At 53.7% G+C, this 24,191-nt stretch overlaps 1 protein-coding gene across 1 annotated transcript in view; it reads left to right on the top strand.

Annotated features, from left to right (window-relative positions):
- Positions 1–9,896: 9,896 nt before the first annotated feature.
- Positions 9,897–24,191, top strand: part of APCDD1 (APC down-regulated 1) — a 28,096-nt gene continuing 13,801 nt past the window's right edge. Inside the window, exons 1-3 of the mRNA XM_010958106.3 lie at positions 9,897–10,183; positions 19,748–19,931; positions 22,606–23,137. Of these exons, the coding sequence (XP_010956408.2) occupies positions 10,126–10,183; positions 19,748–19,931; positions 22,606–23,137 (774 nt within the window). The 5' untranslated portion in view covers positions 9,897–10,125. The remainder of the gene's footprint in view (positions 10,184–19,747; positions 19,932–22,605; positions 23,138–24,191) is intronic.

The raw sequence follows: 24,191 nt of genomic DNA, 5'->3' as shown, positions 1-24,191 counted from the left end.
ATTTTGAATAAACGTGGACGGCCCACCTCTCAGTAGGACTAAGAGAAACTTTTCTTTGCATTTCCTGTTTCTTAAGGAGTCACAAAGCTCGCTGCAGTCCTGGGAAATGTTTTTGTTCTCTGCCTTTTTACTATTTATTTATTTTAACTTCAAAGAGTTTTCTATCCAAAAGGAATAGAAATTGGGAAAAACTACTTTGTAATGTGGGGTAGAAAATCTCTCCGCTTTTTACTTGCAGTAACGGCAAACGTCTCCCCGTCAGCACCTGTCAGACTCTGTCCTGTTTGTTTACTTACGCAGGTGCACTGATTTCCACAATAAGCTGTAAATAAGTTTGTGGTAGCTGACGTTTGTCACACCGAGCCCCAGCTGTGGAAAGTAGACGACTTACGTTTCCCTCAGGTAGCACTGAAATGGAATGCTTTTCTTGAGCCTCGGTCAGCCATTCCCATTCTAGTGTCCTTGACCCAGTCATAACACCAGGTGCGTCGGCATTTTCCCTTGGCATAAAATGTTCGGGGACAACACAAAGGACTAGCAGTATATTCAGTTTTCGGGGTCTGGTCCAGCTCTTGAAATGCATCAACTTCCTGTCTGTTAGAGGAGACCTCATGGGTGACGCCACGGGCCTGTAGAGAACAGGGACCAGGAATCCCAGACCCCTGCCTTGCTGATGATGGAAAAATTGCCCCCAGGAAGTGGAAGACATGACGATCGTGACAAAGCGTGGACTGAGAAGCAGGCAGAGTTTCCGGTGACCGCCCTGCCCGTCAGGCCTGTTCCCATGGAGGGCGTCCAGGCAGCTCTTCCAGAGAGCCCTGCTGACCGTGAGGGCCTGGCGGACGCCAGCTTCTGCCCCCTCCCACCGCCCATGCAGCCATGCCTGCAGCCTCATGGTCCTCTTCCCCATCATCACGACAAACAAATGAACACAGCTTTGTCTTTCAAAAAGAATAAATAAGAATTAAATTAAAAGTAATCAAGACGGACATCCGCACCGGGATGATCTGAGCCGTGTCCCACTTTTCCTCTGCTTTCACGTGGGAAAGGAAAGGGTTTGCAACCTGATTCTTGGTCCAGATAATTTAGACACTGAATTTAAACTACATAAGGTGGAAAGCAGAACAGAGCCAGATAACATTCTCAAGTTAGAACAGAGCCAAGAGACGGCACTCCAGGGGCGTTACCGAGGTCTCCGCCCTCCGCTGACGATAATACATAAACCTCCGGAGCCATCGTGTGAATGAAAGAGAAATCTAGCTTCCCCGGAGTTCAGAGTCAACGTAGCAAAGCCAAGTGCCCGCCAGCCCCACTTCCACCCCGGCGCGGAGCGAACAGCCTCGTCCAAACGAGAAGTGAGACGCCGCGCTTGGCGTGGGTGTGCCCCTGTGCTCCCAGCAGATCCCAGGAGCTCCACCTTTCCCGTTTCCGTGCAGCCTGGCTTCCACCTGCAATTTAAATGCTAACACTGTAGACTTGTTCTAAATGTTTTAGTGTGAGATCAAGTCTTGTGCGGAGGATGAAGGGCAAGGGTGTGGGGTCTTCGGGGAGGATGAGGAAGGAAGGACTCCCCATCAGAGGGGAGCTGAGCCAGGCAGCGCCAGAAGGAGCGGGGAGGGCGTCTGTGAGAATCCCTCCTCTCATCCTGAGGCTTGTCTGTGTTCTGGTGAAAACAGGGGTGCGCTTATGTAGGCAGTGCCTGTGACACAGTGGATGCTGAATAACTGCATGTTAATGAATAAACGCTGTAAAGTGGATACGCGGGCTCTCCCTTCGCCCGTCGGCTCTGTTCCCAGCAGTAGCCATGAGAGGAGCCCTGACGGGTCCTGGGCACAGTCGAGTGGATGCTCGTGAGAGGCTCTCTGAGATCAGAAGTGCATCCACCCGCACTCAGTCCCACTCACGGTGGATCACACTTACAACTGCAGAGATTTTAGCCTCCAGAAACAATCTCAAAGCTACACATTTGCAGTGTGTAGGTGTGTGTGCGGTGCATGTGTCTGTTACCGTTCGCCCGTGAAGAGGGCGGCAGAGAGATCAAAGGCCTGCTGCCTGTGGGACCACATGTGTCCCATCCGCGACTCACCTCCCATGCAGGGTGCACTCACAGCACAGGAGCGAATCCCTGGGCGCCGGGGGCAAGCAACACTGTGGTGGCTGTCCTCCTGGGCGTCCGGCAGGGGCCACTTGTCTCCATGCCTGCCTCTCCCTTTGCGCTGCTGGCCCTCGTTGCCAGGCTGACAGGTGTGCACGTACCCGCCTTCCAGAAGAGCGCCCGTCTGTCCGAGGCTCCTGTTATCCGAGGCCCCGCTCTGCTCACGCCTCCCTGGCGAGGCTCTCCATCCCCTCCCTCATTCTCTGCATCACAAGTTGGGCCCAGCCTAACGTGTAGATGGGGGCACAGGGAACGCCTGGACCTGAACCCCGGTTCTGCCTCGGAACCTGGGTAGTTAACCCCCGTGATTCTCGGTTTCTCAGTGGGTAAAATGGGGATGGTAGCAGCTTACCGCTCCAGTGAAAAGGACTGGATGAGTTAACTCAGGTGCAGCCCGGCGTTCAGAGGGACCTGAAGGACAAGGGACAAGGGCTGCTATAACAGCTGCTTCTGTGTGCTGGGGCTCGCGGCTCCTCTGCTTCCATGCCCATGCCCACGCCCACGCCCAGGCTCAGCCCTGCACACCTGCAGGGCTCCTGGGCAGGACATTTCTCGATGGCTGGTGGATGAGCGTGAGAGAGGGGATGGTCTCTGCAAGGTGTTACGCAGATGCTTGGGTCAAGATTTTAAGCCCGAGTTACTGAATTCAAGAATAGTATGTGGGGTCAGCCCTCTTCAAGTGCCCTTCAAGCAAGCTGTCCCACTTCTAAAACATGTCTGGTCTCACAAGGTCTGTCTGCTGCACTGACTTCCATGGAGTTGGTGGCAGCGTAGCAGCACGTGGGGCTGGGGATGCCTGAGTGTGATTCATGTGACGCGTGGAACCAGCCGCTGCCCCTCTCTCGAGCTGCTGCTCAGTCTTGACACGCTGTGTATTTCCAGTTATGCAACCGCAAGGAAACGTCTCTGTTTCATCCTGCATCAGAACCCTGGAAAGATGGGTCCGAGGACCCGGGAGGTGCGGGGAATGCGTGCTGAAGTCCAGCCCTCGCCACCTCTGCTCTGCAGCTCAGAGGGACTCTCCAGGAGTCATGGTCCCGTGGTCACCCTGCTCCCTGCACAGAGGGCGCCTCTGCCACCACGGAGACAAAGATAATCTTGAGCAAGAATCACAACGTTAAAACCTGATGGAATGACTGTAAACCAGGGGCTGCTTGTCAGGCAGAGAATGTTAGATACAAGGACAGAAGACCCTACCAGATCTCCAGAACTGATGTGAGGAAGGAGAGCGTGAGTGGCACAGAATAGATATTTAAGAGGCATCAAACTACACCTGACGGAACAGACATAATGCCTCGTCAGTCCTGCTTCCCAGGTTCTGGATCGTGATGAGCGAGGAAGCCGGTTCTGAAGCTCGAGGTGAGAATGTGGATGCTCTGGAATGAGGTGGGGGGGACCTGGAGCCGGTCCTGGCTCCAGCCCCCGTCCCCAGCTCATGGGAAAGCCTGCCTTCAAGGGGCCTCCGTCTTCACGGTGCTCTGAACCCACGGCTCTTTGCCACCTGCCACGGGGAACCACTGCCCCCGCGGTTAAGAGGACACGCCCGGCGTTTCTCCCGTCTGCTCTGTGGTGTCTGTTTCATTTCTGATGGGGATCTGCCCAGCCCTCCAAGACGAGAGAGGTGACGCCTGGATGGATGCTGACAGCCCGGCCCCTGCATCGTCTCCGGAGCACCTGCAGACACCTAGTGTGACGGCTGCTGCTCTGCCCCTCGGCCAGGCCACCCCCACAACAGAGGGTTATCCGGCCAGGGGGCCCAGGGAGCCCTCCTCAGCGCGGTGGCCCTCGTGTCCTGGGTGGCATCTGTCGTGCGGCTCCTGTCCTGTGAGCGCTCGGCGCACCTGACCCACCTGCTTCCCTTGTGTCTGTTTCCTCCCTGATGCACCGCAGCAGTGGCCACGTTTCACGGGACTCAGTGGGTCCTTTGCAGGAGAAGATTTCGTTTCATCTACTTGATCAAGAGTCCGTGAGGAGCTACTAACGCAGGCGCTAGGCTGAAGCACAAGGAAAACCTAGAGACAAAAATCAGAAAATACACTCCATACGCAGGTAGTTTTCCTAGGTGTTAATGGTTAATTTATTTTCAGCGCCCTGCTGCTTTTGGAGTACTTGTGTCTGTTTATAGAAGTCTCCCTCTGGCTGTCTTCGTAAGAATAGAGGCAGCAAAGACACCAAAGTCTGTACAAGAAAATGAAACAGATTCTCAGTCGGGCCCGGATGTGCTCCGACGTGACTCAGGCACACGCTGTCAGGGTGTCGGCGGGAGGTCTCAGCACAGACACCGTAAACCTCTCCAAACCTCAGGTTCTCATCCAAGTCAGCTCAGCCCTGGCCGTCCTCTGGCTTCCACAAAGCTGCACGGAGGTCAGAAGAGGCCAGCGTTTGAGCCTTTTGAGAGTTACCACGTGTCACACCAGAGAGGATATGAAGTGTCTCCGTGGACTTCCTGGTGCTGAGCTTGGTGGCCCAGAGGACCGTTTTGTTTAAGCTCAGCTCTGCCTTGGAGGCCTGCACGTCAGGCAGAGGGAGTGGGACTGCATGGGGCCGGGCCTCCGCAGCTCGGCGCGCTCACACACGTGGCCCTGACCAGCATCACATAGGCAAACATGTTCTGAAAGGGCGGTGCTGGGACGTCCGGAGATCCTCGGCAGCGGGCAGCGTTTAGTGACTGCCTGCTCAACCCCTGCCCTCTTTTACAGATCGCTGTCGTCTCTTGTAAAAACTAAGCTGTTTGATATGTTACACATGCAGCAGTGAGCTGTAGGCCCAGCACCCGGATAACCCCTGCAGTAGATGTCCACACAGCCTGCCCAGCAGTCCCCCGGAGCGTGATGTCTCAAAACACATCCACATCAGCTTCCTGCTTCTGAGAGTAGAAGGCACTTACTGGTTTGGTTTTGGTACAGCTCACAGCTGGAAGTGGCACCACTTCCTGGGAGTTAGAAGACCTGCTGATGCCACCCCTGCGGAGCTGCGTGACTTTGGGCAAACTGCTCACTCTCTGGCCTCGGAGTTCCCATCTGTGAAGACAGACTAGGAATAGCTGAGGTATTTAAATCAAAGATAAACAATATTGAATGTGATGTTACGCTGACATAACCAGATGGGAGAAGGCCACTCCCGACAGCCAGTTGAAATAAACCGTGTTTGGTTTCATGTAATCAGAACACACCTAGTGAACTGAAGAAATGAAGTTATGATACACATTTGGCATGTGATGAATTATATATACTAGGGGCAGTTTCACCCTTGTTAAGAATGTGAGGTCTGGTCTGCAGTCCTTGCTGTCTGTGGGCCCTTTTAAGGGTACACAGTTCCTGATGGTGGGCAGGTGCATGCCCGCATCACCCCATCGTACAGCCGCATAAGCAGCTCGCCCAAGGTCCTGTTGAAGGGTGGGGGGCCTGAGCCCGGTGGCTCTGACTCCCTCCCACGAGCACCGCCCTGCTTGTCAAGCGTGTCCGAGCGTCACTGTGTGGACCCTAACAACCTAGGGTGTGCTGGGGGGGCCGGGGGGGGGGAAGCAGTGCTTTTGTGTCTTCCTGTTTCTGCAGTCGTGCGCTGCGGTGGCGGAGGGTGGCGTTGGCCTCATAAAGCCTCTTTCTTGATGCTCTGATCTTATCCTGCCTCGTCTGCCAGCCCAACAAATGCCCATTATGGAAAGACTTATGAAGGGGCTGGGGGAGGAGATGGAACATAATACCCAATTTTTCCCTGCCCTCAAAGAGCCAAGTAGTCCAGTTAAGCAGATAAAGCAGTTGGACACAGAAGGCAGGCACAACAAGGAAGGGTATTACAAGAGGCACATGAAAGTACAGACAAAAATGCCGCTGAGGTCGCCCGCTGCCTCCTGCCCCTGGGCGATCGTATATTTTCTTTCACTGGGAAGGGTCCTTGGTCTTGTCACCCACTCTCCAGACAAACTTGTGATGCAGGGGAGGGGATGGTTAGGCTGCGTCATCTTCATCCGTATCTGTCCCTGTTTTCAGATAAGTAACCACTCAGCAGTTGGTTCATACATGTTGGATGGACGGACGGATGGTGGAATGAATGGACGCTAAGTGCACAAACATTTTAGTGGTTTTCTTTGATAACTACCATGAGTATAAAACAGATGTAACCTTTAATTTCTTAAGCTCAGAAAGCTGTGCCACTCAGACCTATACATTTAAACTGTGACTTATCTTCAAAATAGAGCTTGTTCTAATTAACGTGCTTTAAAAATATAACCCAGAAGTCTGTCCCTTTCTAAAGATGCCTCAGGATAATTCTGTTAGGTCTGCCTTTGAGGAGGCTGTGTAGGATTTTAAAAACTTAATGTCTTTACTATTTACTGAAGTCCTGCTGTGGGCAAAATACTGGAAACACTGGCTTAGGTGCTGAAGGGGTAGGGAGGTGACCCAGCACCACCTCGCTGTCCACGGGAGTCACCACGGTGTCATAGGCGTGGTGCCGACATCTAGCAAGTTTCGAGAGAAAAGTCTATTCCTGGTGACATTTCCCATCCTCTGAGGACGCAAAGGTAGGAAAATGCTTTCAAACCGTACTCGCAGCTGGACACCTTTTGGAACTGATGCTTTAACTCCTCTGACCCTTCTTAAAACTATCTTTTTCTTCAGTATTTGAAAGACCTGTGATCTGTGAAATTCCAAATGACTTGTGGGATTGCACGCCTTGAGATCAATTCCACAGAGACTGCATCAGGAAACCACATGCAGCACAGGTTTTAAGGACTTTGGTCCTTGCGCCTCCCAGGATCACGATGAAACTGAACTGTCTACCGCTCTGTGCTCCCCAGACATCAAGACGCCCTCCCAAGAAAATCAAACCAAGGTGACCACCCAAGCTCTGTGCCAGCAAGTACATCCCAGAAAACTTGCTCATGATGCAGAGTGACTGGGAGAGCAAAGGGCTGGTTCTCAAAGACTGAGCTGTTACAGAGGCTCTTAGGAGCTGCAGCATTCATGGGAAAAGACCACTTGGTAACCATGTGACCGGCCTTGCGAGCCGGTGGCTGAGCGATCACGGGCCCCCGTGTGCCTCTAATTTGCTGTGCATCTGGGGATCTTCTTCCCCATCAATATGACAGAAGTTATTTATAAGTAGCTCCAAATAGCTTGTCAGCACTACTAAGGGCATCTTGTCAAGCTTCCCCTGCCAGGGACACTGCCATCATGACCAGGACCTGCTTAAGGCTTGGTGCTTACAGACGGTCAAGGGAAATTGCTTGTGCTGGTTTCAGGGGCCAAATTCTGACTTGGAGCTCACTACCACCTTGTTACCTTCCTGGAAATGCCCTCCTCCCAATTCTGTTGCTTTAAGCGTGTATCCACATATAATCACTCTAAGACAAATTTAAACTGTTTTCCCCCCACTATTCCCTTCTAAAGCAAAAGTAAAAAGTCACGCAGAATGTGGGCCCTACAGCAAGGACAAGTCTCACCTTCTAGACAGGTGGCAGGTGGTGAGGCGATTTCTAGAAGTAGCGACTCTGGCTGGATGTTGAGGGTCAAGCATTTAAATCTATGACACCACATGTGGAAAAGAAACTGGCAGAACAAATTTCAAACTGGTGACATCATTCTTGCTCTGTTTCTACCACACCAGTAAAACCAGTTGGAAAAACAAAAAATGGAATCAACTTGGCTGTCAAGATGACACCAACTGCTGGCTGGCCTGTTGGCGTTCCTGTTTGTTTTTTTTTAAATAACAGGATCAAATCATTATTTAAGTAAATGCATTACCTAATTGTTGTGCTAATGTGTGATGAACGCCCTTCACATGTTTCAGTTAGGATCAGCCCAGGTGCTTGTATGTAAACACACCATCCCTAACACCCTCTCTTGTCATTTGCTTGTTTCAAATATTCCCCGATAGACTAACAGGCATCAAATGACTCAAGGCACAGAAAAGCAGGACACCGCCCAGTGTGTGTTCTTGGTGACCAGGGTAACATTCTGTTCAAGCAGCCAGATACGCTGTCCACACAATTGCCCACCGCCGAGCATTCATAAGGAAACCAAGTCCCAGCTTTAGACGCGACTGAACCTTGGGCAACATGCAGATCCCACAAGTCATCATCTGCTACCCAAAGCTGGTCACAGAGACAGGGAAGCCACTGGGGAGAGCTGGTCCAGTGAGGTGCTGCCCAGCAAGCCCACTTCAGACTCCCTCCTGCTCCCATGATTTATAACAGCAACCGTCCCTCCTTTCATGCACTGGAGTCTTTCATCTTCGAGATTTGCAAATACCAGCATGTAATCCTCACAACGTCCTTGTGAGGCAGGCATGTTACGATCCCTCCTATTAAAGATGGAAAGATGATGATGGTGATAAAAATTAAAGCACATCAAACGGTCTCAGCACCATCACATCAAAAGACCTCTGGCTTTCCCCGGGGGGAAAAGTGGAAACTGTCGCACATATCCTGATCTGTTTTACTAGTCTGACACAGACGCTGAGGTCCAGCTCACTTTGGAAGTCTGCAGCACAAGGAGTTGAATTATTACATTGTTCAAAGGGGCAGAAAACTCTCTTGGGAAGTCAGGCATTCTTTTTCAAGTGTTTTATTTGTGAAAAACAGCAGCAGAGTCCAGAAACGTTCTCCTGATTCCTTCTGGTCCCCGGCTGTGCCTCACCCAGAATGAGGAGGTGACATTCAGCCTGGGGGACTAACAGACATCCTCCTGGACCCCCGAGTGGCCATGGAGGAGCCTGGAGAGACCTCCAGGCTCACCAGAGAGCCCTGGGCACAGCAGCCTGCAGGGGAGCCGCTTTTACTGAAACCAGCGCCTGGAACAGAGTGGAAGCTGTGTCTTAAGCCTTTGGGTCTTAAAAGCCCATGTAAAACTGAACATGCCCCTCTAAAGACCCACAGCCCATAAACAGAATTGGGACTGGGTGGGAGGAGGGATCAGGGAGGGGGACTGGCAGGGAGAAACCGCTGAGGTTTCTCCCGTGTTCCAACGAGTCCTTGCCTCCTGGAAGGGGCGGTGAAGGGCTCCCGCACCGCGCCCTGCGCAAGCTGGGGCCTGTGGCGCGGCTCCTGCGCTCGGGGAGCCCGGCGCCAAAGTGCGGTGGGGGACTTTCGGTTGGGACGCGCGGCGCTGCAGCATCCCTACCCGGGGCCATTTCCCCCAACCCAAGGCCTTTCTGGAATCTCTCCCCGCCCTCCTTTCCCTCATTCTCGCTTGCGCGCGGGCGCACAGACGCGCCCCAACCTTTGCACTCGGACTTCGCTCCAGCCCCACTGGAGACCCCGGCCTTGCAGCGCCCTCATCCCTTTTGGAACACCTTTCACAAGTGATGAATCCACCCCTATGAATGGAGGGAAGGCAAGGGTCCAAGGGCTGCCCAGGGTGGGTGCGGAGCACGTTTTCTTTTGGCGGCGGGGACCCCGTGGCCGAAGGCTGTGAACCCCTTGCAGGAGGAGCTGCCCTAGGGTGGGCGGCCCGGGAGGAAGGTATGAGAGGGGCCGGAGCCGGTGGGGCCGGGCAGCCACGGCGGGCGGAGGAGGGAGAGCGGGGCGGAGCAGGGGCTGCGGTGCCCGGCGCCCTTTTAAGTCCCTTGCCGGTCCCCGGAGGCGCCCCCGCCCCGTCCAGGCTCCGCCCCACCTAGGCTCCGCCCCCCGCCCCTTCCCGCGGCGGCGCCCTGGAAATATGAAGAGGGGCTGCGGTTGCGGCGGCGGCGGCGGCGACCGCGGCCAGTGTATCGCGGAGCGGCGGCGGCGGCGGCGGCCGGGCGGGCGCGGGGCGGCCGGGCGCGCAGGGCCGGGCGCGGGGCGGGAGGCCGGGAGCCTTGGGGCCGGGCCGGGCATGGGGCGCGCCGCGGCCGCCTGAAGCGCGGGCCTGGCCCTGTCCCCCCGCCGCCGGGCCGCGCCGCCCGGGCTGCAGGCGGGTCTCGGGGAGTTGGGTCCCCGGACGGCGGCGGGCTGTGCGGCTCGCGCGGGCAGCCCCCGAGGAGGCCTGGAGATGTCCTGTGTGCGCCGCCTCCTGCTCACATCCCTGTTCCCGGCCCTCCTGCTTCACGGTGAGTCCCGGGGGGAGGAGGGGTCGAAGCCGAGGGGACCCCGCAGCCGGTCACAGCCTCTCCTGTGCGCCCTGGAAGAGGCTCGCCTTCCCGGGCGCCCGTCTGCTCTCTGGAAGAGTGCGCGCTCACACAGACTATCTCCAAGTCCCGGGGACACTTGTGTCCACGGTGCGGGGGTTTCCGACTTAGACCGTCGTGAAATCGCAGACTGTGCGACCCTTTTCCAGAATGTCAGAGCGCAGGCGGGGCCCTTGCTGTGTTCTAAACTTTTAGGGGACTGTACGGAGACATCGATCATTTCAGGGGGAAAGCAGCTTGCAGCGTTTCTGTGCGCCTCTTTGAGGATGAGTGTATGTTGAGGGCGGCTCTCCCAGGGGGACCAGTGAGTTCTCTGGTCACAGTTTCAAGAAGCAAGGGTCTCCCAATAGCCAAGGTGCAGTAATTAAAACCAGTCTCCTAAGTTCTCCACAGCCTGAGCCTTGCTTACCTCCTGCTCTTCTTGGTAGTTTTGTTTTTGTTTCTGTGTTTCATGTGTCACATGTTCTCAGCAGCTCTAAGAAACCCTCAGCCAAAGAACAGCAGGCCTTAGAAGAGTTCCAGGGATTGCACTGAGAAAAATAAGATAACGTGGCATGGGGGGTGGGAAGACAGATTTTGTGGGAGATTGTGATCGTGGGGACAGGCAGTGGCAGAAGACACTGTTCTGATTCTGATGTCCTGGGCCACCTTTCCCTAATGGTGGACACCTGACAGTTCAGCAGAGTCTCCACCAGGAGCCGGGCTCTCCAGTCTCAACGCCCCACCGCGGCTGCCCCAAACCTTGGGAGGTCAGATCCGATCAGCACCCTCTGGCCTCGAGGTTTCTGAGCAGGACCAGCAGTGGATCCAGCTTCAGAAAGCATTAGGTGGCACTGAAGACGGGGCAGCGACCCCCACCCCCAGGCGACCGAGGAAAGGGAGGAGACTGTAACCACAGAGCCGGGACGGGAGTCGGGCACCGTGTGCTGCTGCTTCCTTTCTAGTCCTGCTCGGGGCAGGCGGCGGGGGCGGCCCAGCCCACGGGCCCTGTGAAGGAGTCGGGCCGGGCCGGACCTGCCCGACTGCCGAGGTGTGCTCTGAGCCCCAGTGGTCCCAGACTTTTAAAGTCAGCTTGGAAGGCTTGCAGTTCGAGGGCCAAAGAGAGAAGGTATAATTATAGGGTTGCACTCCTAGGCCCATCTGCTTAGAATTACAGAGCAGTTTTAATCTTTGGCTGAAACATGAAACAAATCAGAGCCGATGGACAGATCAAACAGCAGCTGCCACACACACCAAAAACACAAGGGAGAGGGAGATAAAACAGGGGAAACTGACCCCTTAAAAAAAATCTGTCATCATATTTGTGAAGAAAAGCGATCATGTGGGCAAATGACTTTAAAATGAAAAATTACTTTAAAAGTTGGCATACATAGTTTTTGTTTTTTGTTTTTTTGCATAAAACCATTGCCTTTTGGACTACAGAGGTGATCCTCAGACACGCAGCGGGGGCCACCTCAGCTTATCCTCCTTTTGGGAGGTGGAAGTTGTAACTGTCCTTCCTGCACCAGAATCCAAGCTGGGAAAGTAAGAGCTGCTAATGGGAGTCCAAGTATACCTTCGTGAGGTTCGAATATAGCCCCAGATCTCCTAAGTCAACCTGGCCGCCTTGGGGATCAGGGATTACCCAGACCCCAGCGCGCAGGAGGAGTAAGGAAGACAGGAGTCAAGCATCTGCACCCTGAAGGGAAGGACAGCAGATCCTGGGCGTGTGTGCACTCTGTGCACGCGTGTGTCTGCCCAAGAGGATGTAAGATCAAAAATGAGGTTTGCGAAGTTTAACTGGATGATGGGGATAACCCCACAAAAAGTTATCCCGTTTCAAAGTGAATCTGCAATGGCAATGTTATTAACACTGAAGTTGCCCATAGATCAACTCACATCCTGCAGGGAGTGTTGGATTCCAGCATAGGAAATAAACCGGGCAAGTAGACCTTCAGTGTATAAATCTCTGCGGTTAAGAAAGGCTTGTCACATTCGCTAGGATAATGCAAAGCACCAGGAAGGAACTGGGTATTCTTTCCCCCTCTTTCTGCCTGATTTTCACTTGATTGAAACAGTTTTAACAGAAAATGGTTATTAATCAACCTAACCCAGAGAATGGGTTGTGAGTGTGTTCTGCTCTATAGTCAGGGGGTTGGCAGGCATTTTAAAATTCTATAGCAACAGATGGAGATTGACTATATATTTTAATAGAAGTTCTAAGCCTGAAGGAAATTATCTGAACTTTCTTTAGAGTGGCTTAGTGATTTTTTCCCTGATACCTACACATTTTATTTTGCTAGCCCCAGTATGCCATTTGTCTGTTTATGATAGCGTTTAGTAGGTAAAGACATGTTTTCTATGGTTGTGAACGTACTTGTAACAAAGTTTAACACATTTAGTTTCAGGCATCATTCATAGATTATTTGTGACACTAGCAAGTGTAATAAGATTAAAAAGTGCACAAAGCCTTCAGGAAGATTCTGGATGACAATGCTATAGAAACTATTTGTTGTGTTTGGCGTCCAGTCTTTATTCAGTTTTGTGGTAACTTTTATTTAAACTCATGCAACTCATAAATCACCCCTTGGTCCTATTGGTGAGTCAGTTAGGCTCTGGCAAGACCGGAGCCTGGTGTTTATTTTTGCTGTTTTTAAAACTGTAAATGTAGCGGGAGACCCGAGTTCAAAACGTGATGACAAAAGTCTACATGTCAGTTTTACTTTCCTCTTCATCCACTTCTGAAAACAACTGCATTTCTGAGTCCAAATAAAACCGATCGAATGTCGTGACGGCATACAGCTGGAGGATGTCCGCTGTCACTGTGCTCTTGGCTTCGATGGAAAGCTACAAAAATCATTCGGCTCCAGAAGCACAGTTCAGCATGAGGTGTTTCAGTGTAAGTGGGGCTACACTGTGCCCCAAAGTGCCCGTTCTCTTTGCTGATGCGAACGGTTACGTTTTGGAGTGGTGCTGGGGACGTGTACTATTCCCCAGTGCTGTTTACTTTTGTAGAATTCACTGACTTTTCTGAAATGTGAAGATACTTTCGAGCTGTTCCCTTTCACTCAAGCGTATTCTGTTAAAACTTAAAAAAAAAAGTGTGGCTTAACCAACAAAATGTGAAGAAGCATAGGGTAGAACAGGAGTCTGGGAGTCTGAAATACCACTTTACCAAGGACAGTGTTTGTGCCCAGGAAAACGTCGCCTGTCGTGCACTTTTCCCCTTCATCATAAAATGTAATCGAGAAGAAATGACGCATCTGTTCCTAGCAGGGAGCAAGGGTCTCAGAGAGACGGTGAATGTTCTCTTGTGAGATAAACTGACGGGCTTCAAGCACGTGGCTGAGAGGTCCTGTCATAGCCGTGTTCCTTCGATTTCACCCTGAATGAGTAAAGAACTAAACTTCAGTGGATGGTGCGGCTGTGTAATTATGTACTGTGTGGGGACGGACTGATGACAGCTTGAGAGAATCAATCAAAGTGAAGCATAAAACACTCAGGACTAGAAATATAAAAAGGTCTGTCCGTGATCATGTGCGTCTGCGGGAAGCTCACCCAGCGGGGCTGGTCTTCAGCAGACTGTGCGTGAAGTGACCCCCGGGAAACCTCAGCAAAACACCTGCCACGGCCTCCTGCCACATCTGTGCACAGGTCATTTAGGTCTCTCAAATTTGGAAAGAAAGTTGTTTTGGAAAGTCATGTGATAGGGACCTAGGTGAGAGAAAGGAGAGGATGTCCCTGAAAATCACTGTAGGTGTTCTGTTCTGTGAGGGTTTTCCTTCAGCCAACCTTTCGGTCAACAGGTGCGTTTACGAGGCCTCCCGTGGGCCCGTGTCACTGCTTGCTGGGGACAGGGCTGTGAGTAGCAGCGGTCCCCTTTCTCAGGAGCCCTGAGGATGTCTGGGGGGGGGGTGCAGAAGAGCTTACCTGAGAGCCCAGAGCTGGGAGGATGGCCCCCGCACACGCACACTGTGTGCACAGCATACATACACCACGTACACACGTACACAGATGCACACACCATACACACACCATGCACGAGACACACACACCTTACATGCACACAAACCACACACACATAGACCACACACATCATATACACACCAAACACGAATACCCACGTGCACACACACCATACGCACAGACACACATACACACAAATCACATCTCACACTCACACACACGACCTCTCTGAAGTGCACAAGTGTGGCAGCAGCCATCAGCTCCAGGCCCAACGTGTAGACTGTGCAGACTGTGGTTCCACCCCAGGGTCTGGCCTGGGAACCGTGGCCTTAGAAGAAAATGGCTTAGAAAATGACATCATCTTCCTCTAAGGTTAAATGAAGCCAGGAATTTGAAATCTCAGCTTGATGATCTTTCTCATAAAGGGAAAATATTTTCGAGAAGAAGCTTTAAAGATGGCCAAAGCAGTTCTTAGCTGTTAGCGCAAAAGAGGCGGAGATGAAAAGCAGCGCTGGGTAGGGCGGGCGCCGCGTGGCAGTGACCTCCGCGTGTCTGCCAGACGCACCTGCTCTTCTTCCCCAGAGGACACCCTGCCCGGGGGCGTGAGCAGTGCCCTCTCCACAGCCCGTGTCCGCATGCAGGGCGGCGTGTGTCCCAGCCAAGTGATGACCCACGTTTACTCATGCCCGTTTTATCTGCCCTGTCTTTATGGGTCACACCGGTTCCTGTTGGAGATGCTGCCTCACCCTGGGTACCGAGGTAATGTGTGTCACGTCACAGAGAGTACAGGAACCTGCCCCGTGAGCAGAGTCATCTTTCAGGGCCCCACCCGAGACCCCACGGTGAATGTGTTGACATTTGGCCTTTTTTGTTTGATTTTTTTTTAAAGCATTAAAGTGCACAGGCAGGGACTAATCGTATCGAAGATTAATTCAGTCCCAAGTGTGTTTGAAACGTGTTTCCTTTCCAGCTAATTTTACATCTTATCATGTGTCAAATGGCTTAGAACTTTGGGTTCTTAGTCTTAACGGGCAGGCGAGGAGCTGATGAATAGGATGGAGACAATTCAGATTATTTAAATGTTAACTGAGGAATCGGGAACCTGGACAGACCTGTTTTTCTCCTCCACTCTACCCTTCCCACGTCAGCGATGAGGCTCCCATTCCCTCTTTGGTCCCTGTTGGTGGCCTGCTTTCTCTTTGAGAGACCAGGGGTTTAGGAATAAGTGGGTGACGTGGAAGTGCTACACCTGTGCCCCCGAAGTCTGCGCTGAGGGCTGCCCGCTGGTGTGGAGCCTGCTGACCTCCGTGATGCAAACAGACACCTGGCCGCCGGGCCTTGGACGTCGGGTGTGGATCCCTGAGCAAACGGTCAATCCCATACGTCATTTCAGGAAATCTGGGTTTTTATTTGATATCTTTGGGAGTTTTCACTCTGCACAGTAGACGTGCAATTCTGATAGTAGTTAAGATCATTGTGAAGTCATTTAGGATTTGTGTTGTGAGTGATTTATTCCTTGGGAGTCAGTCACTCTCGTACACACACATGTGCAGGAACACGTGTGCATGCACACACATCTGTGCCCGAGTCCACCCTCCAGTGCTGCAGCATCTCTGGAGTTCTCTGGAAATGGTCATCTTACAATTGTACTCTAAAGCCTTCTGAAATTAGTTTGTTTCCCATGGGAGGACTAGTTCCTTCCAGAGTCTACATTTTCTCCCACACTGACTTGAACGGCACTGCCCTTTGTCTTAATCACTGTATCTGGGCCCAGGCCACGGGACCTGGATGTCAGAGACCGTTAAGCGGTGGGGTCATGCTGGTGCCCCCTTTCAGGATGCTGCTGGCGGGCAGCGGAGCACTTCCGGTGTGTCTGCTGTCAGGCCTGGCTCTTCCCAGAACCCTTGACGCTGCAGAGGGCTCTCCACCGACCCTCCCTGTGCCTGTGGTCACCGGCATTTGATAAGTGAGGTAATACATGCGTAAAGCGAATCGTCAAGAGTTACACAGCATGCGTCACTGTCCCCATTATTGTGATTTCTACTTTGTACAGGGGAACAGAGACTCATCAGACGACTTAGCCAAAGCCCCTTTCTTACCACTCTGTTGCCATCTCACCCTTTGAGACACTCCTGTCCTTGGATTCATGTACAGCAAAATCTTAATGAATGGAACCTCGTTAGCTAGTCTTCCCACCCGGAACATCAGGATCCTCAGTCACCCAAACCGCCGACGCTGTTGTGTGAGTGCTCCTGTACACGCATGTTCTCATGAGAGAGAGGGGCCCAGACAGGGTTGTCACCTGTCCACCCCAACACCTTGTATCCAGGGTGCATCCCACAGGCACTGGTGCTCCTGGTCGTGGTCTCACCTGGAGCGGCTTTGAGACCCAGAATCGTCAGAGAAAGATCATGTCAACCGTGCTCCACATTCAGCGGCAGAGTTTTCAAATATTGGGAGCAAGCAACATTTCCAGTCACACAGACAATCCAGCTAAGTGGGGGTTTTTACAGTTACTGTATGTAAGGAGCACGCTTATTTTTATGAAGAGTAGCTACTCTCAGGCAGGAACTCCTCTATACTCAGCCGCCAGCCTGGGGTGCCGCCTGCCGGACCCCGGACGGTTGGCTCACCCAGCTTAAGGTGTGTGAGCGCAGGGCTTGTGAGTATTTTGCAAACACTCTTCAGAGTCAGTGCTCAGTTAGTGTAGCTTCCTACTCTCCTCCGTCATTCTGACCCGCCCTCCCGCTTTCCCTTGGTTTTGAAATGGCTTCTGGGTGGTGCCGCCTCCCGCACAACATGCCGGAGATGGTCAGTCCCTCTCTGAGTCTATGAAGAGGACTCGCTGCTTTGTTGAAAGCAATTTCCTTCTCTTCTCTTCCTGATTTCTTTCAGGCAAAAAGGACACCCTGAATCCCTGCAGAGCTTCATGATTGATCTTTCTGCTGCTCCGCCCTCCAAAAAGGGGAAGAGCAGTCTTTCCAGGATGGACTTCTTGTCGTGTATGACGTTGCTTGAAGGCGCCGAGTGGTTCCTCGTCCCTTTCCAGGCCAGCCTGTGCTCAGGGCGGCACACGCAGGGCTGTCCCCATGTCTCTTCCTCTGCGTGGGTCCTCGTTACTCCCTCCCTGTGGTTCAGCTGCAGATAGGCTGGTTTTGAAATTAGCGCAGACATCTGAAGACAGCACTCTGAGCATTGGAGAGAAGCCCGCCGTGACAGGCAGGTGGCCCTGTGACAGGCCGCAGGAGTTGGCTCGACAGCAGCCAGGCAGGTGTTTATCACCGGAGAAGTAACTGCAGTGACAACAGTTCCTCACACAGCAGTCAGCTCTATGGAAAGGGAGACGCCCACCAAAAGACGAGGCTGTGCGGTGCTTTGCTGTTGACACATGTGCAGAGCAGCCCGATGACCTGCCGCGTGAGGCCCGCGGCTGCGGGCTGGAGCCCTGGCCTGGTCTCCTTGAGGAGACGCAGCAGCCGGAGGCTGAGCGCGCGATCCCGGGGTGGCGCGGGGCTGCGGTCAAGGCGTCGTGTCATTGTGTGAATGCAAGTGTTTCTGTCGCTGGTAATAACAGTGACGCGTCTGAACAATCACTGCCGTCCTGGATTTGATGACTGTGGGTGAGTTCTCACCCACATCCACTCCTCTCCCGGCCTTCGTGATCTTACGGGAAAACGTCTGCCGGGTGTAAAAGGGGGTATAAATCAATTTTTAGAACATCGCTTGGTGGATGGTGAGATGATGGCATCTTTACTGAACGCTTGGTGTTGTATTTAATGCAGAATCTCCCCCAGCTCCCAGGGCCTTGTAACTTGAATTAAAATCTCATTTTTTTTTTTTTTTTTTTTTTTACCACATTACAGTTGACCCACTAGATGGCAAGTTGTACCGTTTGATTCCTTGGCTTCATTCCTAACAGAGAATTCAGGAAGGGCTTCCTAGCGTCAAGATTACAACTCTTGGGGTCTGTGGAGGTACCCTGTTTAGTACACCCTCCCTCCTCTCGTTCAGAGCTACTGAGGGATCAACACAGGTGCCAGACAGATGAGGATGAAAACACTAGGGTCGGGATCATGCGCATCAGAAGACACAGTGCAGGTGGATGTCCATGTTGGATTGCTGAGTGTCCACCCCTGAACTTTCCAGACTTTCCACCTGGCCCAGTGCCACTGCCAACAGGGAAGGGCCCTTACTACCACGGGTGGGAGGGGGCTGATCAAAAGGCGTGGATTTTGAAAACAGGCTTGTTTTGCAAAGAGAAAGAGAACAACGGCTGAGGCAGTGCACTTGTGGCCTCCCTGGGGAGGGGCGGCGGGGAGGGCCCAGGACCATCGCTGTGGTGGCGGGGCTTCCGCGGGATGGGAGCGGGGTGCTGCGGAAAGGGGGTCTTCGCGTGTCGGCCCTGAGCGCTAGTGTCTCCGCCGCCAGGTGCAGAGGCCTGACTTTTCGTGTTGTCCTCATTTTCGGGCGGCCGTGGCTCTCCTGGTTTGGCTGAATGGGGTTGTTGGTGATGTTGCACTTAACATACATTTCGGAATGATGAGCACAGTATTTAGTTAACATCCATATCTTATTTTTGTACTTTTGTCTAGCTAGTGGGTTTTTTTGTTTTTTGTTTTTGTTTTTTTGCTAACACAGTGCTCAATACATAGTAGGTCCACAATGAAGACTGATCAGACTGTGAATTACTTTAGCAGTGAGTCTCAAAGGAGATAGCGGGCTCTCAGACTGTAACTCCATTTGTATTCTGAACTCGAGGCTGGAGGTTGTTCTGCACGCGGACATTTTGGCCGACCTAGACGATGCATCCTGCAGATAAACTTAGTCCTGGTGTCCCTTTACCCATGGAAAATACAAGTGTACAGTCTTCTCGTAATTCCTCCCATTTTAAACCCTGTAACATATGTTTAGTTTGCCACCAACTTTGGGGAGCAGCCTTGGCAGCCTTTGAAGATAACTGGGGAGGAGTGTCACACTTACCCCTTGCGGGAAGGGCGTAGGACCCACACCCCCTCCCGAGGGCATCCTCTTGGAGACCTGAGGCCCCCAGATGCAGGAGGTGGTGCGGGCAGACGGGAGGCAGGAGAGGGGCACGGTGGGGCACATCCCCATCTGAACCCTGGGCCTTTCTCTCTGTCTCTCTTTGCCCTTTTCACTGAGGCTGGTCTGCTGGCTCCCTGCCCTCCCATCTGTGTCACTGCCACTGCCCTGTCCACCCTTCCTGACCACCCTTCCTGCCTGTCCCTTCAGGCCCATCTATGGCCTTTGGTGAGACACTCTTGAGCTGCACTGCCTTGTTTGCTGTTTCACGGACCCTTCGCTTTGCCAGGAACTCACCAAGTGACCTCTTGCAAGTCAGGATTGTTGTCTCCGTGGACCCCCATTTTTCTCCCCTGGGAGACGGCCTCCCAGGAGCCTCACTGTGGGTTGTGAATCCCAGGAGAGCAAAGACAAGTGACAGGACCTGGTGGAGCAGGAGAACCTGACTCAGATCTGCTGTCCGCCCGCCTGACGCCAGGCTGCCTTTTCCTTCTGTTTCAGGGCTGGGAGAGGGTTCTGCCCTCCTTCATCCAGACAGCAGATCACATCCCAGGTCCCTGGAGAAAAGTGCGTGGAGGGCGTTCAAGGAATCCCAGTGTCATCACATGCTCAAACACCTTCACAATGGTGCGAGGATCACCGTGCAGATGCCGCCCGCCATTGAGGGCCACTGGGTGTCCACCGGGTAAGAGACGGGGCAGGGGTCCGGGAGGGCCCGGAGAGCCCCTGCCATGGCAGGCCCTTCTTAGCGTGCCTCGGATGCGCAGACTTGCGACAGCGTCCAGTGATTCTGGTGTTGTCTCCGGTTTAACTCAGAGCCTAGCGAGTCGGAAATGCTTGTCGGTAAAGAAACTGAGCTGAGTCCTGTAGAAATCTTAGCCCTAGCGGTGACACCGCCCCACCGTGAACCCACACTTACGGGAATGTGTCCTTGTTTACCGACCTCTGTAGGGCCACTCGTGTTTAAAAAGAGACCATTACCAAGTGAAATTAGGGACCTGTGTTTCACCAGGCTGAAACCTGACTTGCCAGCTTCTGATGCTCTAAGTATGCTAACTACATTCTGGTCATTTAATACGCAGCTTTGGGTTCTGAGAGTGAGTTAAAAGGTGCTCACGCTACCTCTCCCAGCCAGGGCACAGCTCTTGGTGTCTTTTCCAGGCTGTGGAGCTAAGATTTATCCCAGTTTGAGCTGGGGCTTATCTGCCATTAGAGCTGTTAAAAATAGCCCGGAGGCAGACCTGCAGTGTTTCCTTCCCTACCCATTAAATGGTTGTGAATTCACAAAGCTGACTGTGGGACCGATCCTTCTCCAGGTCTCTTGGGGCGGGATCACAGGCACACAGAGAAGAGAGAGAGAAAAAAAAATTTTATAAGAGGATGAAGGCCCAGAGGGTTTTTTGGTTTTTGTTTTTTCCTAAAAATGAGGTTTCTCAAAATAACTGCCTGGTAAGTATTGGCACAAATCTTAATCTTAATGTGATGTACTTTTAAATTATTTATCATCTTACTCAACAAATATTTGTGGAGCACACAAATGTGGGCTGTGCGCAAGCGCTGCTGGCGACCCTGCGTGTGTGGCGGCGAACAAAGCAGACGTGGCCCCTGTCTTCAGGAGTTTTACGAATAAACACACAAGGAAGTGTTATGAAGAGGGAGAAAACAACAGATGTTCGTGGAGACTAGCAGGGCCCCTACTTTAGGGTGGGGCGAGGTAGGAAAGTTGGCCGAGAAGAGGACGCGTGGGATGGCGTTGCCCACCCAGGGCGGGGGAAGAGCCTTCCCTGTAGAAGCACTGGCGGAGTCTGGATTGGGGGATCACAGGAGGGGCTCGTAAACGGGGGGCAGTAGCCCCAGCGAGGCCTCTGAGGGGGTGGGGTCAGCCCGCGGGTCCCTTGCAGGCAGGTCTCTGCAAATCTGGCCTTTAAGAGAACGGGGATGTCATTGAAGCGTTTCCACCCAGGGCCATGCTCACGACCCACCCCGCTGGAGGTGACGGAGGCCCGGGGAGGCAGTGGGGGCCGATGGCCAAGTGGGTGGGCCCGGCGGACCCTGCGCTCAGGACCGGGCAGCGGGTTGTCACGCTCACGTGAAGTGGTAGGACGCGCCCATCCTCTTGTCTGCACCGCAGCGGGCGTGATCGCTGCTCCCTCGGAGCGACCCCTCCTCCCCTGGGGGAGAAGCGTGGGCTTCCTCTTGCTCCTGTGTCGCAGAGACTGATGCTCACGGTACTGTGAGGTGCTGGATGTCCACCGGGGACAGGCTTTGCCTAGCAAGTGGTACCCACTTGTAAGTGGTGCTCATTCACCAGTTTGTTAACCAATAACTTTGAGAACCACTGCCCTCTGGGATTTCAGTCCCAGCCTTGATTTATCAACACGAAGCCTGCTCAAGCCTGAATTACTGTACAAAATAGACTTATATATAAACCATAGATACGAGCAGAGTGGTAAGGCCAAGACAGGTAAGATGCAACCGCGACTAGGACCTTTAGGTCACAGGCAGACTTTGGCTTCTTGCATGAGATTCAGAGAAATTCAGTTTCCAATGCATTGAAGAAAACCTGGTCGTTTCCTGGTTCGGGCTGTGCTGCAGATGTAGGACTTGGTTGCCATCCGACCAGGTGAGAACTCCCCGTCCAGGTGTCTCCAGGTCAGGCACTTAGCACTTATCTGATGCCACAGCAAGAAACATTTTCCCGCTGTCAACAGCACAACCAAGTGAACCCTGTTTGCCTCTTTGCTTTTCCGCTAGCGGGAAGACTCATTTTGCCTGGATGGGAGGGTGAATTTCCAACTTTCTCCAAGCAGCGCCTCCCCAAGACTGGGTTCCCTTCCAGGATGACGGACATCTGGCACCTGGCTGCTCTGGGCGGGGTCCAGATGGTGGAAGTGTTCAGGAAGTCACCCCTTTCTGAGCCACGCAGGGGAGCTTCTTTCCTGGGCGCCACTCCCCTCCCCTTCCCCTCCACACCTGGACGTGAGGCCGCACGTGGGACTGAGGACCATGGGTTCCTGCTCCCCCGTTTTGTTCCTAAAGTGAACGGGAGATTTTCTGGTACCAACTGCCCAGGGGCATGCGGAAGCTGGGCTGCCAGAGGTCATGTTGGCTCTGATGCTGCCTGGTTACGGGCACTGGGGCCCGCTTCCTAATCCCTTGTGCCTCAGTTTCCCCATCTGTCAAACAGGGGCAGGGCTGATACCCACCCTGCTGCCAGGCTGTAGGGCAGATTCAGCACTGGGGTCCAGAGAGGGCTCAGAGCAGCGTCCGCCCAGAGCGAGCAATTTGGCGTCAAAGTCGTCACTGACGCCTGTGACGCTGCCCCCGGGCTCAGAAGTCTCTGTCCCCCCCTCCCCCAGCTGTGAGGTGCGCTCGGGCCCGGAGTTCCTCACCAGGTCGTACAGGTTCTACCACAACAACACCTTCAAGGCCTACCAGTTTTACTACCGTGGCAACCGCTGCGCCAGCCCCACCTACACCCTGGTCGTCCGGGGCAAGATCCGCCTGCGCCAGGCCTCCTGGATCATCCGCGGTGGCACTGAGGCCGACTACCAGCTGCACCGTGTGCAGGTCATCTGCCACTCTGAGGCCGTGGCCGAGCGGCTGGGCCAGCTGGTCAACCACACCTGCCCTGGCTTCGTGCCCGCTGGCGGCCCCTGGATGCCCGACGTGCCCTACGACCTGTGGCGGGAGGAGAGTGGCCGGGAGTGCACCCGGGCCGTGAGCTTCGCCATGCACGAGCTGCAGCTGGTGCGGGTGGAAAAGCAGCACCTGCAGCACGACCTGGACCGCCTGGTGGAGGAGCTCTTCCTGGGGGACATCCACACCGACGCCTCCCAGAGAATGTTCTACCGGCCGTCCAGCTACCAGCCCCCCCTGCAGAACGCCAAGGTACAGCCGCTGCCTCGGGGGCCCCAGAGAGGGAGGGCACTGGGGGCACTGGGACAGGAGGGCTGGGGGCGACACAGCCCGGGTCAGGGGCCTGGGTGGGCCGCCACTTTCTCTGTGATGCAGCCTCCGTTTTCCTGTTTGCTGAGGGTGGTGGTCCTGGCACACTCCCAAGGCTCCTTCTAGCTCTGAGCCTCTGGGAACCTCTTCTGTGATTCTGAGAGGAAAGCTTGCTTGCAGGCAAACGTGGAGGTACGGTGACCGCGCTTGGGAGAGACACATGAGCCCGGCAGGGATCCCGGCCGGGGTCGGTGTGGGTGGGCAGCAGCAGTGCAGCGGGGGCCTGGGGAACGTCCTGCCTGGTCTCCGCCACGGGCCTGCCAGGCAGACGTGATGACCACCCTCTTAGCGGGAGACAGAGGGCAGCTGAGGTTTGAGGGTGGTCCTGCCCAAGGTCACCGCTGAGTGAGTTTCAGGGCTGGAACTTGAACCCAGACCTTTCCCAGATCCCATGCTTTTCCCATTGGACTGACTGAAACATGGAGTCGCCGTGACCACAGGGAGGACTGAGAGGGCAGGAAACAATTAAAACCTGATAATGTTCTGTTCTTGAATGCTAGTCCGGTAATTACACTCGGAGTTCACCAGGCATTTCCTTCCCACGGGCTGGGAGTCTGTGTCTGCACGAAATGTGACCGCTTCCACCGCAGAAATTGGGAAGGCGGAGCCTGGAGGGGCCGGGGCGGGGCAGGCAGCTTTCTCTGGAGTGTGTCCACCCCCCCCCCCCCCCGCTGTCAGATCCACTTTTCTAGAATCCTCTCTAGAACAGCAGCTCTCTCATTGCAGGGCTTGTCTGACTTTTGTTTGGTGGTTTCTTTGTTTTTAAAACATCTGTTTTCTTCTCTGTCCTTTGAGTGCGTTCAGACCTGGTGGAGAAACCTCCCAGGACTGCCCCTCCAGACCATTCGGTCTTCTTGTCGCTCACTGAGCGCTCCTGTGATGATACTTGCCTTTATTCTGATTGTGGGGAGCCTGCTGAGGGGGCCGGCCTGGGAGG

Source organism: Camelus bactrianus, chromosome 24 (assembly GCF_048773025.1).
Source record: "Camelus bactrianus isolate YW-2024 breed Bactrian camel chromosome 24, ASM4877302v1, whole genome shotgun sequence".
Classification (NCBI taxonomy): Eukaryota; Metazoa; Chordata; class Mammalia; order Artiodactyla; family Camelidae; genus Camelus; species Camelus bactrianus.
This window is presented reverse-complemented; position numbering and strand designations above follow the sequence as displayed.